The sequence below is a fragment of the Pelophylax lessonae genome (assembly GCF_965119305.1).
Source record: "Pelophylax lessonae genome assembly, chromosome: 9".
NCBI classification, from domain to species: domain Eukaryota; kingdom Metazoa; phylum Chordata; class Amphibia; order Anura; family Ranidae; genus Pelophylax; species Pelophylax lessonae.
The window spans coordinates 257,017,287-257,036,691 of NC_138776.1; the positions used below are offsets into that span (position 1 = coordinate 257,017,287).

Sequence of the window (19,405 nt, forward strand, 5' to 3'; positions counted from 1 at the left end):
CAAGGTGGGTGGATAAAACATGGGGGCACCTTGAGGTGGATTGAAAGATAAACCTATTTGGTGGGAGAGACGTAGTCCATATAGTGGACTTTTGTGGTGAAACCTATGAACAGCCCGAGGCCTGAAAAACGTGTGGGCACCACAATGCCATTGAAAAAAATTGTGGTAGCAATGGCTGGGCAAACATGTATCCCTGGGGGGTTGGAAATGCATAGAAGCACTCCAAGTTGGGTGTAGAAAACATGGCAACTCCCTAATGTATGTAGGTAGGAGAATAGTCGAGCACCCCATAGTGGGTTAAAAATGTGGAAAAACTCCAAGGTTGTTTGAGAAAAATAAAATGGAAAGAATAACAGGATTAAAAAACACCAATGGAGAAGACACCTTCTCCACTGAAGACTAAAATATTTAAGATGCCGGTGGGTGACTCAGTTCTTCGGATTTAATTTATAGCCAAAATATCACTTTCATGGTACTGCCAAAGGTTGAATCAAGGTATTCAAGAACAACCATATAAGCATAATGAGTCCATCTCTGATGTTGGGTAAAGCCCCGTACACACGCAACGATTATCGGCCAACCGATCCTCCGTCTTTTGTCCAGACTTGTGTTTTGTTGGTTGGAATGTGCTCTAGACTGCACACGAATTTTCTCGCCCAACAAAATTCTACTTCAGAAGTGATGTCATGTGTTGGTTTGCTTTCTTTCTTCACTGAGCATGACCAGACTTGCTCAGATTTTTCCCTGTCGAAATCTGTACTGACTGCACGAAAATCGGCCGTGTTTTGACGGCAGACAAAAATTTTATAGCCTGCACACCAGATTTTTTTTCGGCCGAAAAGTCGGAGTCGGTTGTCGGAAGCATCATCGGCAGATCGGTCGTCGGACGAAAATTCCCTGCCGATTTTCAACGCGTGTGTACGAGGCTTTAGACTCTTCTCTTGCTTTTCTGAATGAAACATTTCCTGCACATCGAAAAGCGAAATGTCCTCTCGCTACTGCAAACTTTCAAATACTTTTTTTTGGTGGCGACAAACAATTTGTTGCATTCAAAACTCAAATGGTGCTCTTCGCTGGTGTGATCTCTCTGGCGTCTACCCAGTTATAAGTTTGTTTTAAATCATCTTGAGCACCCAGCTCACTGAAGGACCTCTATTACACACTCATTTTTCAAAGTTCTGATCTTAAACCACTAACCAGGCTCTTAACATTAAACGTGCATGTGTAGCCTGCGATGTCGATCGAGACCGAACCTCTGCGTGAAGCTCTTGCCGCACTCCGTACAGGAAAATGGACGCTCGCCTGTATGCGTCAGCTGGTGCCTATTTAGCTTATTTTTCTCCGTGAAACCTCTCCCACATTGTGGGCAGAGATACGGCATTTCACCCCTGTGGGTCATCTGATGTAATATATACTTGTCTTTCCGGGTAAAGCCTTTTCCGCACTCGTTACACATAAATAACTTTTCACCGGTGTGCATCCACTGGTGCGAAACTAGCGCCCCTTTCACTGGAAATCCTTTGCCGCACTCTGAACATGAGAACGGAGTCTCGCCCGTGTGGACTTTGATATGTCTCTGTAGATGGGTGTTTTGTTTAAAACACTTGCCACATTCCCAACACAGGAAGGGCCTCTCCTTTGCGTGGCTCCTGAAATGTTTGGCGAGTTCTGGACCATGTTTGAATGATATCCCGCACTCCGTACATGAAAAGCCCTGGTCTCTGGGGTGAAAGTTTTGGTTATTGACGAGGTCGGACTTCCACTCAAAACATTTATCACCTTCCAGACATGGAAAAGGATGCTCACTGATGTGCACACGCTGATGTAAAAGGAGGTTGTCTCTTTCTCTAAAGCTCTTATTACATTCTGAACATTGAAATATCTTCTCACCTCCAGGTCTGACAGTATGGGACTTATCAGAAGAGGGTTCCTCAGGATCAGATGGACTTAGGGCTGTTTGCATAATGTGAGATCTTGAGGACATAATTGAGTTAAACATTTGTGATGGATCACAAGAGGGTTCCTCAGGACCAAATGGAATAAAGGGTCTGTGTGTAACGTGAGATCTTGAAGACATCATTGATGTAAACATTTGTGATGCATCACAAGAGAGTTCCTCTGGACCAGATGGAATTAAGGGTCTCTGTGAAACATGAGATTTTGAAGACATAATTGAGGTAAATGTTTTTGATAGATCAAAAAAGGGTTCCTCAGGACCAGATGGACCCAGGGGTCTCTGTGTAGTGTGGGATCTTGAAGACATCATTGAGGCAAACATTTGTGATGCATCAGCAGAGGGTTCCTCAGGCCCAGATGGAATTAAGGGCCTCGGTGTAACGTGAGATCTTGAAGACATAACTGAGGTAAAGGTTTGTGATGGATCACAAGGGGGTTCCTCAGGACCATATGGACCTAGGGGTCTCTGTGTAATGTGAGATTTTGAAGACATCATTGAGGTAAACATTTGTGATGTATCACAAAAGGGTTCCTCAGGACTAGATGGACCTGGAGGTCTCTGTGTAACGTGAGATCTTGAAGACATCGTTGAGGTAAACATTTGTAATGTATCACAAGAAGGTTCCTCAGGACCAGATGGAATTAATTGTCTCGGTCTAACGTGAGATCTTGAAGACATCATTGAGGTAAACATTTGTAATGTATCACAAGAAGGTTCCTCAGGACCAGATGGATCTAGTGGTCTCTGTGTAACCTGAGATCTTGAAGACATCATTGAGATAACCATTTGTGACGCATCACAAGAGGGTTCCCCAGGACCAGATGGATCTAGTGGAACTTCTGTAAGGTTAGATCTTTGAGGCATAATTGCAAGAATAGTTTGAGATTTATCAGAAAGTTCCTCAGGATTAGAAAAATCTGCTGATCTAGCCACAACAAGGGGTATATTTTGAACAGAGTGGTTTGTCCCAGGAGAACATTGGTCCTTGCTGTTATCTTCTGCATCATGGTTTGGAAATAAAAAAAGAAGTCCCTCCGAGGTCATCTGGGAATTACATCCATCTGTTGGAAATAAATGGTTTTTGGTTAAGCTAATCTGTTCAGTCCTTTTTATAATTCAAAAGACCCCACTCATACTAATGCCTCGTACACACGCATCGATAGTTGGCCGTGAATTTTCGGCCAACGTCCGATCGGCCGATTTTCGGCTTGTTAGTATGATGCTTTCGACTACCGACTCCGACTTTTCGGCCGAACAAAATCTGGTGTGCAGGCTATAAAATTTTTGTTGGCCGTCAACAGAATGGCCGATTTTCTTTCAGTCAGTACAGATTTCGGCAGACAAAAATCTTATGAGCAAGACTGGGCATGCTCAGAGAAGAAAAAACACACGGGAAGTAAACCAGCACATGACATCACTTCTGAAGTTGGTTTTTGTTGGCCGAGAAAATTTGTGTGCAGTCTAGAGCACATTTCAACCAACACAACAACACTGGACAAAAGTCAACCGATCGGTCGGCCGATAATCGTTGCGTGTGCACGAGGCATAAGGCACTCCTACATCCTCATCCCTTCCAGCCCCTTAAGTGTCCTTCACCCTATCCTCATTTTTGCCATGTTCCCGAACATCCTCCAGCAGATGTTGTCCTCATTTTGTGGGCAAGTTGCTTGACCCATGTCACTATTAGGTTACAATGTGCCCATACATCCCTTAATGATGGGCAGCAAGCATATTTAATCATCATCAGCGCTGCAGTATGTCTTGTGGTGCTTTGATTTGGCTATTTTCCCACATTCCCTCTGGGGCAGATATAACTCCCATACAACACTGCAGACCCAAAGTCTTACCCAGGAGATGGAATCTTTCAATTATGACCCTCTACCATTGATGGAGTAATGTCATATTTCATTAGTATTATTGTCTCACAATATCTAATTGCCTTAAAGCCTTGTACACACGCAACGATTATCGGCCGACTGATCGTCTGACTTTTTTCCAAGTGGTGTTTTGTTGGTTGGAATGTGCCTAGACTGCACACAAATTTTCTCGGCCAACAAAAATCTACTTCAGAAGTGATGTCATGTGTTGGTTTGTTTTCTTTGCGTTTTTTCTTCACTGAGCATGCCCAGACTTGCTCATCAGATTTTTCCCTGTCGAAATCTGTACTGACTGCATGAAAATCGGATCAGATTTTTTTCGGCCGAAAAGTCGGAGTTGGTTGTCGGAAGCATCATACTAACAAGCCGAAAATCGGCAGATCGGACGTTGGCCAAAAATTCCCTGCCAATTTTCGACGCGTGTGTACGGGGCATTAGATGACCTAATGCTATAGGAATGTCATTGTAAACTGACCAGGGTGGGCTAACTCTTTAAAAAGGTATAACTGCTATTCAGAGTTTTTAATTGGCCAAATGCTACCCTATATACTGCAGCAAAAATTTGGAATAGTCAGTCTTGTCTCAGAACTGCTTTAATACACGTGCCTGATTTTGATCATCTGTGCCAAGCCGCAGTAGATGAGGGCGGGACTCCTTGGCAAAAAGGCATCTGTAGTTAGGTATTCTTGTTACATTTTCTAATATTATTACTACTGGTGCACCTAAATGAAAATTCTGGATGCACCTGGCCGAAAACTGAAATGGACAGTTTAAAAAAAAAAAAAAAAAAAATTAAATTTAATTAATGTGGCTGGTGTTTTTGCCTTAAAGTCAATGGGACACGATTTTGCATTGGAGTTAATAGGGGGCATATTTGCATTGAAGTCACTGGGACACGAATTTGCATTGACGTCAATGGGATACGGTTTTGCAATGAAGTCAATTGAATGAGATTTTTCATTGAAGTCAATAGGACGCGACTTTTCGTTGAAGCCAATAGGGGCGTTTTTGCATTGAAGTCAATGGGACGCGATTTTGCATTGAAGTCAATGGGACGCAGCATGCCATTATCGACAAAATGCCTATAACCATATTTTCGACTGATAATTTTCTGCGGCCGATATATTGGTGCATCCCTAACTATTACATTTGTTATCAGTATCTGTCATTACTCAATTGGGCGGCAAAGTGGTGTAGTGGTTAGCACTTTCACCTAGCAGCAAGAGGGTCGCTGGTTCGAATCCCAACCACGACACTTCCTGCCTGGAGTTTGCATGTTCTCCCTGTGCCTGCGTGGGTTTCCTCCCACACTCCAAAGACATGCTGGTAGGTTCATTGGATCCTGTATAAAATTGGCCCTACTATGTATGTATGAATGTGAGTTAGGGACCTTAGATTGTAAGCTCCTTGAGGGCAGGGATTGATGTGAATGTGCAATGTATATGTTAAGTGCTGCGTAAATTGACAGCGCTATATAAGAACCTGAAAATAAAATAAATAAATAAATGTTATACCTACAAATGTTTGTGTGATCTCTCTTTGCACTTCTGGTATAAAATCCCCAAAAATGCAAACTATCCCGTAACTGTGATAAAACATTCAGATACATCGTATTAGGTAAAGCTGCTTCACTGGTCCTTATGCCCAGTACACACGATCCGAAAATCGGACGACGCTCCGTCCATTTTTGTTTGTTTGCTAGGAACTCTCAATTATATTCGCAAATGGCAGAGGTTACTTACGATACTATTTTTCTCGGATGATGATTCAAAAGCTTCCGGTATGCGTAACCACGCCGTAGCGTGTGAGGGGAAATGATGTCTACTGCTCATGCGCTGTCTACTGCTCACCATTTTTTTTCGGACGAACAACATACTGATAATACGATTATCGTACGATTTGTTATAATACGATCAAAATTTTTATGCTCGCACGACCGGATAATATCGGGCGAACTGTCGTGATCGCCTCTCGTAAGCTGTGTACTAACGATCAGATTATCGTCCAATCTTTTCACAAGCGTTATTTTTCGTCTGATTTTCGGATCGTGTGTACGGGCCATAAGGGGCATTGGGTAATGACAACAGCTGGCCCATCTATAACCAGAATAACATCATTGCCATATCAGATAGCTTTACACGTATCAAATCACTTTCAGTTTCAGTTTCATAACTGATATATAAAATGTTGCACGAGTACATGTGCGGAAATGTTGCAACGAGTACATTCTTGTTCTTCACGTTGTGCAGTCAAGAACCATGTATTTTGGTGTAGTAGTTGGTCTAATAGTCAACAAATTTCAAAGAGAAGCCAACAGATAAAGTGTACAACACAACAAAACCAAGCATGACACCACCTTCGTTGTGAGCTGAACCTACCTTTATTTCACTATGGCGTCCCATCTTACCTGATGAGGAGAAGGTGTACTAAGTCTCCATCCCGTATAATTGGCCTAAATGCCTTTAACTTGTAGAAGGAATATTAAAACATGAATTGTTTTTGCTTTTTGGCGTTAATTACCTGTGTTGATATGTAGAGAAGATTCCTCCTCTTTTAATATCACCTCCATATTGTCCTCTTCCCCAGATGTCTTATCAGCTCCTACACGTGTTTCTACTATGTTTTTATAATCAGTTTTCAGTTCAATCTGTTCTTCAGCCTTGACCCATAAAATGATAAAAAATAACATTATTAAAAAGCTGAGACTTCCTAGAAAAGTACTATTACCCAGTTTGTAGTTACTTTTGTGTTCTATAATTTTGTTTCCTTATACCTGATCATGGTGAGGGATCTCATGAGCTTCCTGTATGGAATCTCGGGAATACAGAGGATAAGGACATCTCTCTGCTGGGTTTTCTTCGCTGAACGCCTCCATCACGACCACCTTAAAGGAGTCTTGTTGTCCTTCCAAAAACTCCCCCATTACATCAAACTCATCTTCCTCCTCTTTTATCTCCTCTTTAATCTTATGCGAGATGATATGATCTTCCTGTGAGGAATCCTGGGAATATAGAGAATGGGGACATCTCTCTGGTGGGTTCCCATTACTGGGTCCATCTACCTGATGATGGTGAGGGATGGTGTGACCTTCCTGTGTGGAATCCCGGGAATACAGAGGACGGGGACATCTCTCTGGTGGCTTCCCATTACTGGATCCATCTGTAGGAAACACACATACTGACTGAATACATTGTTTCTATGTGTTTATCAGATGATGGGGGATCTAGGTGGACCCTCCGTACTGCTCTCTCCTTTACAATAAAGTCTCCTCTTACCCGGTGATGTGAGGGGCGGCTGATTCTCCATCATGACGTCCTTGTAGAGATCCTTGTGTCCTTCTAAATACTCCCACTCCTCCATGGAGAAATAGACAGTGACATCCTGACACCTTATAGGAACCTGACACACACAATGATACAGTCACCATCCAGACACATCCCTTGTCTGTTACTGATAATGTCCCAGAATTCCCGGCACCGCTCACCTCTCCTGTCAGTAGCCCAAAGATCTTGTTGGTGACTTCTAGAATTTTCTTCTTATGTTTTTTCTCAGGTGGCAGGTCAGGAGGTGGAGGAACAAATTGATCTCCAGGCTTTATAGGGGAAAAAGTCTTTATTAAAAGGCTATCAATGATGTTGTATGACTCTCCCAGAATCCTCCTCACCTCTCCGGTGAGGTCTGTGTTTTAAAATTAGAAATAAGAGTGACGTTATGTGACCTCCCAGAATCCTCCTCACCTCTCCGGTCAGGTCTGTTTTATTAATAGAGATAAGAGTGATGTCATGTGACCTCCCAGAATCCCCCTCACCTCTGCGGTCAGGTCTGAGTTTTATTAATAGAGATAAGAGTGATGTCATGTGACCTCCCAGAATCCTCCTCACCTCTCCGGTCAGGTCTGAGTTTTATTAATAGAGATAGGAGTGATGTCATGTGACCTCCCAGAATCCCCCTCACCTCTGCGGTCAGGTCTGAGTTTTATTAATAGAGATAAGAGTGATGTCATGTGACCTCCCAGAATCCTCCTCACCTCTCCGGTCAGGTCTGTGTTTTATTATTAGAGATAGGAGTGATGCCATGTGACCTCCCAGAATCCTCCTCACCTCTCCGGTCAGGTCTGTTTTATTAATAGAGATAAGAGTGATGTCATGTGACCTCCCAGAATCCCCCTCACCTCTGCGGTCAGGTCTGAGTTTTATTAATAGAGATAAGAGTGATGTCATGTGACCTCCCAGAATCCTCCTCACCTCTCCGGTCAGGTCTGAGTTTTATTAATAGAGATAGGAGTGATGTCATGTGACCTCCCAGAATCCCCCTCACCTCTGCGGTCAGGTCTGTGTTTTATTAATAGAGATAAAAGTGATGTTATGTGACCTCCCAAGATCCTCCTCACCTCTCCAATCAGCACACAGATGATCTCCAGAGTGAGGTTTAATAATCTCTTGATCATGTTATCCCAGTCCTTGTCCATTGTCATTGGTGTGATCATGTGATCTGTAGACGGCACTCCTCTCTGTAGAGGCATAATGATAATTATCTGGACTTTACTGGGAAGAATAATATTTCCATACTCTTCCCAAACTGTTCTACCAGACCTAAAGCTGCCCCCAGCCCTCACATCTGTTCTTCTCTCAGCTGTATCAGCCCTATCATTTCATCAATGATGGCTTCTTGTCATAATCACAGGAACACTTTATATGATCCTCCTTTGGAAGCCATATTCCAGAAGCCTAGTAAATTACCATGACAGCATAATGGTTTTCATAAAAATGGTTGCAGCCACTGTGACGAATGCCCATTTGCTGGGACGTTCGCCACGAGCTACTGGAGGAGTGTGGAGGCCAGCCTCCTGCCCACGGACTACAGGCCCTGGCTTGTAGGGGAGCGTGACTCTGTGTGGGGGTGTATGCTAGGAGACCCTTGGAGTACTGTTACTTTGAATTCAAGTCCCTGTCACCTCAAGCAACACAGACTCTAGGCCTAAGCTGCCTACAACAAAGGACTTCACACAATGAGAGACTAAACAGAATGGCAATGCTGACGGGTTATCGCGACAAACTGAACTGGAAAAATGATCTGTGAGTACTGCCCGGACATCCCCAAGCCGATCTGTTATGGATCAGACTGTGTATGCCGGCTTGTGGTTAAGGGGGAGCAGTGTAGCGGAATGGACCCAGAGTGTGCTTTGGGTTGAAAGAGTGAGGGACTCTTTCACTTGGGACCATAATATTTCTGAGCAGTGTCCCTCAGGAGATGTATTATTGCTAGAATATGGCAGAAGGGTTTCATAGACCCATGCCAGTGGGGTGGGGTTTGTTATTGTTGAATACCTGCATTCCATTGTCCTATTGTTCCTGTCTGCCTAGAGTAAGCTTATTATGGGATGTGTAGGTTTGTTTGTGGAATGGCTCGAAGAGGGAGGGGTTTTCCCAGATTGTAGATCTCTTGTGTTTTCAATAAACAGATTAATTCTAGTTGACTCTCAGGTGTGCCGTCCAGTTACTGGGGGGGATTTTGCCTTGGATATTTTAGTACTTCCTCAGCTTCAAGGATTATACAGCGGAGATACCTAGGCTGGGTATTGGAGCTCTGTTATAGCCACCTAGAGATATTCCTGAAACAGGATACATCTTAACATTTGCAGGGTGCCAACAGGAAGTCCCTACCCAACCTATGAGATGGTCTCACACTGAAAACCCACAGGTATGTAAGTCATGTATGCTTATTCATAGGTTGGCTGTGCCTGCGCCGTGTGTGCTTTTCTACCTATTGGTGTTATCTGGTGTGGACTGGATGTACCAAACTGTCCAAGCAAAGTCTTCTTGAGTGTAGGACCTCAAAACTTTGTACTACAATGATATTTACTAATGTTTGTGGTGCAGTGGGGTCATCTCAGAGTTACTATTAAAGTCCTGAATATATATCTGGTGAGCCATTCCCTGATAGGTTAGGTTCAGTGGGTTTGGAGCAAAACTAAACAACAATTAAAGACTATCCCGTTTAAAAGCCCATCTTACAAAAGGACCATAAGAAATGAGCGATTTAGGGTAACATATTCTTTTATGTCTGGTAGGCCAGGACACATGCTCAATCTCTGCTAAATTCTTGGCTTCCGTCAAGTGCCAGGATTTGTTGTATGCTGTGTTGGGGTCACAACAGCCCTTCCTCCCACACCCTGGCAGGAGCCTTTTCTAGTTCCCAGCTCTCTAACTTTTTCATGGAGAAGGCTTGTACCTCGTGTTTTACGTCATCAACACCATGGCGACTAGTTATCTCATACATGGGTTGGATTCATCCAGTAGGACTTAGTAGGTACATCGGCAGTAAGAGGTTCTAAACAACGAGGAAGTGGAGAGCTGAAATTGAGTTAAGATGGCTCCGGCTTTGGCGGGCACAATGGTGGCATAGCCTGCTAGACTTATCCTGATGGAAAAACTTATTTGAGAAATTTTAGCAATAAGGGATAATTTACGGGACTTGTAATGGGGAATTTTGAGTATTTTGTTTGATTAAACATGCGGAAGCCTGGGAACATGGACAGGTGGAAGCTTTATGAAGGGTGCCAGTCCAGCTGCCCAACTTAGACACAGGTAGGAGAATGGTGACACTTTGAGAATATTTCTATATCTATAGCCTGAAATTTCCTCAACCTGGTGCAGAGAAAACACAGAAACCTCCAATTTCGGAATCTCAGAACCCCCCCAAGCTGTGGATGAGCAATGGAGCCAATTTTTTCCATCTTTCAACTCCCTCCTATACTACGAACTTTCCGTTCACACCTGCACTGCACCCTGACTCGCGCAACATTGTGCGCCACATGCCTCAAACACCATACTGGACTTTATCTTTGATAATTGTATTTATTCTCCTCGACAACGTGTGTGGCCGGCCACCAGTTCTATCTCCTTTGTGTCAACAAACTTTGGATTACTCTGATTATTCTAGTCCCTCCTGTGCCCAGTAAAAACACATCACAGTGACTATGGAGGAAGAGGATGGGGGGGGGGTTACTGGGTATAAATATAAAATAATATTTTATTACCTCCTCTGCTGCCAGTTCCAGCAATGTCTCCTCTGTACCTCCCTCCAACTCTGGTCTCACGTAACTTCCCTTTTATACTTGACATCACTTCCTGTCTAGCTCTTCCTGTGTTTGCGTTCCAGCTGTTGTCAAGGACATCACCACCTTGTGGCGAACATTATAACTGCAGTTGCTCAATACTTTCAAGCGGAGTTCCGGCCAAAAATAAATTTTTAAGATAAAAATACCCCCCTAATCCTAACATATCGCCAATTACACTAACACTATTCCCACATTACAGTACAGTACAGTATTTTAATGTAGATCATTTCTTACCTTTAAAATTGATTGCAGAGTGCGACCATCTCCGGTGTGGGCATCTGAAGCTGCTGTGTCCCTCTTCCTGGTTTTTGGTTACCTAGAATGCCGATCGCAATCTCACGCATGCGCTGTAGATTGCGATCGGCAATCAGAGTAGCGGCCGGCCATGCCCATTGCCTCCTGGGATTGATGACACACATCTTCCAGGACGCAATGCGAAACCGGAAGTGAAGTCCGGGCCCGCGGCCGCAGAAGGAGGAAGTCGGACAAAGATTCCCCTAAAATAAGGTAAGTGACCCCAAAAAAAAAAAATATTGCCCAATTCTTTTTTAACATGCTTATCCCTACAGGAATCCGTAAAGAAGAAAATCAGGGTGGAACTCCGCTTTAACTTTGGCCTTGTATATCTTCTGGTATGTTACCTACGCATTTTTGAAACATGACATTCAAGAGATATAAAGGCAAAACTATAGTTTGCCTTTGCCATTTTGGATGGCGTAAGGGAGGGTTTTTTTTTGTTGCCATCTGTGTCCCCATTGGATGGTTTCCCCTCTATCCCTGTTCTGGTGACCACTTAAAATTTTGGCTTTTCTTTTCTTTCACTTTTGGTGATAACAGTAAACAGGAAAAATAGAGAGTGTGGATCTCCCTTATGGGGGAAAAGAAACACTTACACCTTGTGCCCCCCACCCCACCTTCCAGCCACTCAGCTGCTTCTTGGTTGACCTAGTGCAGTGTTTTTCAACCACTGTGCAGCGGCACACTAGTGTGCCGTGAGATATTGCCTGGTGTGCCGTGGGAAAAATTCCAATTTCATCCGAAGCGCATGTTAAGGACTATAAATAGCTCCGGTGTCACTGTTACACTGACAGGAGGAGGACAGGAGGAGACATCGCAGTAGATCGCCGATGAGCAGAAGAGCGCCGATGGATCTGGATCTGGAGGAGACATGAGCAGAAGAGCAGAAGAGCGCTGACTGATGGATCTGGATGGAGACATGTGCAGAAGAGTGCTGAATGTGACGGACAGCGGCTATCTGGAGGAGACAAGCGCAGTAAGTACTGAGTGACAGTGAGATACTGCAGTGATGGACAAGTTTTTGAAAAGGAAAGAACTGGACTCTGAACAAAATTCGGAGCCAGATGAGAGCCCAAGTATGAGTGGGGATCAAAAGAAAGCAAAGATAGTTAGCTCAAGCAAATTCTCTGGCACAAGGCAATATAGCGAAAGCTATATTTCATTTGGATTTACTTTCACTGGAGATGCAAACAAACCAACTCCACTGTGCGTAAATTTTTTTAACATTTTCTAATGGTGGTGTGCCTCGTGATTTTTTTCATGAAAAAAGTGTGCCTTTGCACAAAAAAGGTTGAAAAACACTGACCTAGTGATAGACAGTAACAATAAACTGTTTATTCCAGAGTCACCACTAGAGGGAGACAATCTGCCCTGGGAGAGGAGGAAGTTTGCCCAGTGCAGGAGGGGTGGTGGCCATTTTGTTGTAGACCAGAAATGGAGGCAGAAGGTAAGATTTTAGCTTAAGGATGTTCTTGGAGGGTTTGTTTGGATGTATGTGCTCAGGGAGGTAATAATGTTTTCTTAATATGAGAGAAGGGCGTCACAGCACTCACTGTGGATTGGATAGAGTAGATCATGTGAATGGGGTTATTCTGTAAATATATGTTATGTGTTGCTTGTAAGTTTTAAACCTGCTCTGCGCAGTACGTGGTGAGTTCTGTGCTCTGCGCGGTACATGTGCGGGTACGTGTGCTGTCTGTGCTCTGTGTTGTGTATGTTGGGTGTGTGTGCGCTCGGTGCTCTGTGTTGTGTATGTTGGGTGTGTGTGCGCTCGGTGCTCTGTGTTGTGTATGTTGGGTGTGTGTGCGCTCGGTGCTCTGTGTTGTGTATGTTGGGTGTGTGTGCGCTCGGTGCTCTGTGCTGTGTATGTTAGGTGTGTGCTTAGTGTTGTGTATGTTGGGTGTGTGTGCTCTCTGTGCTCAGTGCTGTGTATGTTGGGTGCGTGTGTGCTCAGTGTTGTGTATGTCGGGTGCGTGTGTGCTGTATATGTTGGGTGCGTATGTGCTCAGTTTTGTGTATGTTGGGTGCATTTGTGCTGTGTATGTTGGGTGCATGTGTGCTCAGTGTTGTGTATGTTGGGTGCGTGTGTGCTCAGTGTTGTGTATGTTGGGTGCGTGTGTGCTCAGTGTTGTGTATGTTGGGTGAGTGTGTGCTCAGTGTTGTGTATGTTGGGTGCGTGTGTGCTGTGTATGTTGGGTGCGTGTGTGCTCAGTATTGTGTATGTTGGGTGCGTGTGTGCCCTGTGTTGTGTATGCTGGGTGCGTGTGTGCCCTGTGTTGTGTATGTTGGGTGCGTGTGTGCTCTGTGTTGTGTATGTCGGATGCTTGTGTGCTGTGTATGTTGGGTACTTGTGTGCTCTGTGTTGTGTATGTTGGGTGCGTGTGCACTCTGTGTTGTGTATGTTGGGTGTGTGTACACTCTGTGTTGTGTATGTTGGGTGTGTGTGTGCTCTGTGTTGTGTATGTTGGGTGCGTGTGTGTTGTGTATGTTGGGTGTGTGTGTTTAGAGAGTTATTCGGAGACTTATTGAACCCAATGTGTGTTTCCCATAACCAGAGTGAGGAGCCATATCTCAATGGCATCACAGAAGGATCAATTTAGCGTATAATCCAGCCAAAGTCCATGACTGTCTGATGAAGCAGAGTGGATTGGAAATAGAATTTCGGAAATTCATTTCTTTTTAATTTATTTGCACTAAAATAATTTCAGATTACATCATACCAGAGGAGGAATAGGAAAACGGAGAAAGGAGGAAGGATTTCTGTGAAGAATATCTGAATATGGACAAGAGTCGCATGACAAAACTATTAGACCTGTCCATGGAGATCATTCCCCTGATGGCTGGAGAGGTGAGGAGGATTCTGGGAGGTCACATGACATCACTCTTATCTCTATTAATAAAACACAGAGCTGACCGAAGAGGTTAGGAGGATTCTGGGAAGTCACATGACTTCACTCTTATCTCTATTAATAAAACGCAGACCTGACTGGAGAGGGTGAGGAGGATTCTGGGAGGTCACATGACATCACTCTTATCTCTATTATTAAAACACAGACCTGACTGGAGAGGGTGAGGAGGATTCTGGGAGGTCACATGACATCACTCTTATCTCTATTATTAAAACACAGACCTGACCGGAGAGGGGAGGAGGATTCTGGGAGGTCACATGGCATCACTCTTATCTCTATTAATAAAACGCAGACCTGACCAAAGAGGTGAGGAGGATTCTGGGAAGTCACATGATATCACTCTTATTTCTATTAATAAAACATTGAGCTGACCAGAGAGATGAGGAGGATTCCGGTAGGTCACATGATATCACTCTTATTTCTATTACTAAAACAAAGACTTAAGAGTCACATGACAAAACTATTAGACCTCGCCGTGGAGATCATTCACCTGATGGCTGGAGAGATGAGGAGGATTCTGGGAGGTCACATGACATCACTCTTTTCACAGGTTGTATATATCAAAGTAGGGGTTCATATTTATTTTTTCTCTCTCCAGGGTTATGCAGTAATGAAAAAGACCTCTGGTGAGTATTTGACCCCTGGTAGACATATCCATTGTTCAAAAGGACCAAAAGGGACTCGGAAACACATCACTGTCCCTTCATCTATGTGCCTTATATCTGAGAGAAGAAATGATGAGAAGATTCTAGAAGTCACCCAGAAGATGATTGAGCTGCTGACGGGAGAGGTGAGCGGTGCCGGGAATTCTGGGACATTATCCAGTAACAGACAAGGGATGTGTCTGGATGGTGACTGTATCATTGTGTGTGTCAGGTTCCTATAAGGTGTCAGGATGTCACTGTCTATTTCTCCATGGAGGAGTGGGAGTATATAGAAGGACACAAGGATCTCTACAAGGACGTCATGATGGAGAACCTGCCAACGTTTAGTTATGCAAAGATGGAAAAGAAGAAATTTAACTTAAGGGAGATGATGTTTGAGGTCATCAACCTGATTACTGGAGAGGTGAGGGGGATTCTGGGAGGTCACATGACATCATTTTTGCCTTTGCCTCTATTAATAAAACACAGACCTAACCGGAGAGGTGAGGCGGATTCTGAGACTTTTGTATTTATCTTTGTATAATATAGGACTATGCAGTAGTAACCTCTATGGAGCAAAATACCGTGAAACAAACCCGCCGCATGTCAACAAGATTAACTAAAAGCCAGAGCCCTATTGCCCTTCCTCCCGTTCTAATTACCATAACTGAAAAACAAAACAAGGAGAAGATTCTAGAAGTCACCAACAAGATGATTGAGCTGCTGACAGGAGAGGTGAGCGGTGCTGGGAATTCTGGGACATTACCCAGTAACAGACAAGGGATGTGTCTGGATGGTGACTGAATCATTGTGTGTGTCAGGTTCCTATAAGGTGTCAGGATGTCACTGTTTATTTCTCCATGGAGGAGTGGGAGTATATAGAAGGACACAAGAATCTCTACAAGGACGTCATGATGGAGAATCAGCCGCCCCTCACATCACTGGGTAAGAGGAGACAGTTTCACATAGTAGACGTTAGGTTGAGATGCCAGGTCGAGTTGGAGAAGGCTAAAACCTCTTTTAGCTTTCTTTCTGTCTGCAGATTTTTCCCCAATGAAAATAAAATATTAGGACACACAGTGCACTCCCCTAGAGCAAAGGGCTCCTCACCTACTTTTCTAGGCTGCTGTCTCTATCCTTTGCTACTGTCTCTATCCCCAAACTATTCATTCCCTATTAATCACTGCTATCTCCTGCTGCTCAGTTTCCCCCATGTGACAGGGCTATTCCCCGCTCCTTTCCCTCCATCTGACATTGCTGTCCCCCGCTCTATACACAATCCATCCGCCACTGTTATCTATCCCTGTTTCTCAGTATTCTCCCCTGGTCTGACATTGATGTCTCCTGTTTTTTTCTCCTCATCCGACAGTGCTTTCCCCTCTTCCCTGCTAACCCCTGCTCCTTACCCTTTCTTCTGAGACTGCTGACCCCTGATCCTTACACCCTCTTCTGAGACTGCAGACCCCTGCTTCTTACCCCCTCATCTGAGACTGCTAACCCTTGCTCCTCAACCCTCCCATCTGATACTGTTGACCCCTGCTCTACACCCTCCCATCTGAGATTGCTAACCCCTGCTCTTCACCCCCTCATCTGAGACTGCTGACTCCTGCTCTTCACCCCCTCATCTGAGACTGCTGACTCCTGCTCTTCACCCCCTCATCTGAGACTGCTGACTCCTGCTCCTCACCCCCTCCTCCTGGGACTGCTGACCCCTGCTCCTCACCCCCTCTTCTGAGACTGCAGAACCCTGCTTCTCACCCCTCATCTTAGACTGCCAACCCCTGCTCCTCACCCCCTCCTCTGAAACTGCTGACCCCTGCTTCTTACCCCCTTATCTGAGACTGCTAAACCCTGCTCCTCACCCCCCCCCCATCTGAGAATGCTGACCCCTGCTATTCACCCCTTCATCTGAGATTGCTGACCCCTGTTCTTCATCCCCTCATCTGAGACTGCCAACCCTTGCTCCTCACCCCCTCTTCTGGGACTGCTGACCCCTGCTCCTCACCCCCTTTTCTGAGACTGCTGACCCCTGCTCCTCACCCCCTTTTCTGAGACTGCTGACCCCTGCTCCTCACCCCCTTTTCTGATACTGCTGACCAATGCTCCTCACCCCCTCTTCTGGGATTGCTGACCCCTGCCCTTCACCCTCTCATCTTACACTGCTAACCCTTGCTCCTCAGCCCCTTATCTGAAACTGTTGACCCCTGATCCTTGCCCTTTCATTTGACACTGCTGACCCCCGGTCCTCACCACCTATCCGATGACGCTGTCCTCCACTCCCCACCCCTCATCCCGTGATGCTGCTATGCTGCTGGGAACCCCGTTCCAAACCTATCCAGACCCCCTCCCCTTTCGCCACACCTTCCCACCAGACAAAGCATCCACCTCCTTTTCTTTTTACTCCATTCGTGGACATAGCACATCCCTCACAGCTCACAGTACCTGCTCCACGGATATGACTACCTCCTCTGCTTCATCAATGCAAATAGTTCCTCTGCTCTACAAGTATCCATTCTGCTATACTCTGCTCTGCTCCACAGACTTACCTGTCCTAGAATAGGGACACTCCTGTTAATTTTAATTCTTTTGTTGGTGTTACGGTGATACCCAGTTCCATCCCACGGCTGAGATCACTAGACCAAAGCAGATGACTTCTGACTCCAAACTCGTCACCTTTTTTCAAAACCAAATTTTAAAAATTGTATTTCCAGCAGATGGACGCGATGTCCGGAACACTTTGGGAGGACATCTTCATTTTTCTCCAGGCTACGATGCAGAAGATAATGTTAGCTCACAGTGTGCTGCAGATGTTGAACACCTGAGAAAGCAAACCAGAGGGAGGCCTTCTTCAAGCTCAGCGTACAGCCGAAGCTTCACCCAGAAGTCCTCTTTTGCTCAATGTGGGAAGCTTCACACGGGCAAGAGCTCATTGTCCTGTTCAGAGTGTGGGAAACCTTTGGAGACCAAATCTAAACTTCGGGAACACACCGCTGAGAACTTGAAATGTTCGAAGTGTGAGAACTCTTTCCCAATCAAACTAGTCAAAGACCAGAAAGTCCACACTGCTAGGAGGACCTTTTCATGTTCTGAGTGTGGAAGATGTTTTTCTTGTAAAGGAAGCCTGACTACTCATCTGAAGCTCCACACCAGCGACAAGCCTTTTATTTGTCCAAAATGCTGGAAACGTTTCGTTGATGAAGAACATCTTCTTCTACACCAAAAAATACACACAGGCGAGCGTCCTTTTTCGTGCTCTGAGTGCGGGAAATGTTTCAGCAGGGAAGGAGACCTTCTTAGACACCAGAGAATTCATACAGGCGAGCGTCCTTATTCCTGTCCTGAGTGTGGAAAATGTTTCAGTCAGAAAAAATACCTTACTTTACACCAGAGAAGGCACAAAGATGAGGGTATTTATTCATGTGCAGAGTGCGGGAAAGGTTTCAGTCAGAGAAAATATCTTACTGAACACCAGCGAATTCACACAGGTGAGGGTGTATTTTCATGTTCAGAGTGTGGGAAATGTTTCACCAACAAAAGCAAGCTTTGTGTGCACCAGACAATTCACACAGGTGGGCTTCCTTTTTCGTGTTTGGAGTGCGGGAAAAGTTTCATCTACGAAAGCAAACTTCGTTTCCACCAGAGAATTCACTCAGGTGAGCGACCTTTTTCGTGTTCAGAGTGTGAGAAATGCTTCAATACTAAGTCACACCTTCTTAGACACCAGAAAGTTCATACAGGCGAGCGTCCTTTTTCCTGTCCAGAGTGCGGGAAATGTTTTGCTCAGAAAGAAAACCTCCTTACACACCAGACAGTTCATACGGGTCTGCGTCCTTTTTCCTGTTTAGAGTGTGGGAAAGGTTTCTCTCATAAAGCAGACTTTTTGGTACACCAGGAAGGTCACAAGGGCCAACATCCACTTTCCTGTAAAGAGTGCGGGAAGTGTTTCACTTATAAGCAAAACCTGATTATACACCAGAGAAGTCACACAGGCGAGCGTCCTTTTCTTTGTTTAGAGTGTGGCAATAGTTTCACATTAAAACATCAGCTTCTTGCACACCAGAGAATACACACAGGTGAGCGTCCTTTTTCCTGTCAAGAGTGCGGGAAAAGTTTTCCTGTGAAACGAAACCTTCTTTTACACCAGATAGTTCACACAGGTGAGCGTCCTTTCACATGCTCAGAATGTGGAAAATGTTTTTCTAACAAGGGATACCTTGTTGTTCACCAGAGACTTCACACAGGCGAACAACCTTTTCCTTGTCCGGAGTGCGGGAAATGTTTTACATACAAAAGTCAGCTAATTGGGCATCAGAGAACAGAAGGCTGCGGACTCTGTTAACAAACGCATGGTGGAATTGGAACGGTTGCATTTTTCTGATCCCCTGTATGGCTCTCCCTGCAGCAGCTGAAAGTCAGCTTCATCTCCTCTCCCTCCCACCAGCTTTCAGCTACCACAGGGGGGAAACTACAGGGGATCTGTTCTAGTAAATGCCCCCCACTGCACGATCATTTCTATAGACAATATCCTTCCCTCTGCTTCTGGACCCCTCTGTGTGCCCCTCCAGTAGCGCTAATGGCTTCTTCTCCTCATCCTCCCTCTA

At 44.8% G+C, this 19,405-nt stretch overlaps 2 protein-coding genes across 2 annotated transcripts in view; one reads left to right on the forward strand and one right to left on the reverse strand.

Moving 5' to 3' along the window:
- The window catches only part of LOC309564400 (uncharacterized protein), a 29,645-nt gene extending 18,711 nt beyond the window's left edge, over window positions 1–10,934 (reverse strand). Inside the window, exons 1-7 of the mRNA XM_082269028.1 lie at window positions 10,874–10,934; window positions 8,225–8,344; window positions 7,319–7,426; window positions 7,110–7,233; window positions 6,608–6,891; window positions 6,355–6,493; window positions 1,217–3,018 (exon numbers count right to left, since the gene is read on the reverse strand). Coding sequence (XP_082125154.1) covers window positions 1,217–3,018; window positions 6,355–6,493; window positions 6,608–6,891; window positions 7,110–7,233; window positions 7,319–7,426; window positions 8,225–8,320 — 2,553 coding nt within the window. The 5' untranslated portion in view covers window positions 8,321–8,344; window positions 10,874–10,934. The remainder of the gene's footprint in view (window positions 1–1,216; window positions 3,019–6,354; window positions 6,494–6,607; window positions 6,892–7,109; window positions 7,234–7,318; window positions 7,427–8,224; window positions 8,345–10,873) is intronic.
- Window positions 10,935–14,030: 3,096 nt separating this feature from the next.
- On the forward strand, window positions 14,031–19,143 carry LOC309564401 (uncharacterized protein; the record flags this gene model as incomplete). Its single annotated transcript, XM_082269029.1, has 3 exons — window positions 14,031–14,099; window positions 14,759–14,950; window positions 17,416–19,143. The coding sequence occupies 3 exons, from the start codon at window positions 14,031–14,033 to the stop codon at window positions 19,141–19,143; spliced, it is 1,989 nt and encodes a 662-aa protein (XP_082125155.1).
- Between the last annotated feature and the right edge of the window lie 262 nt (window positions 19,144–19,405).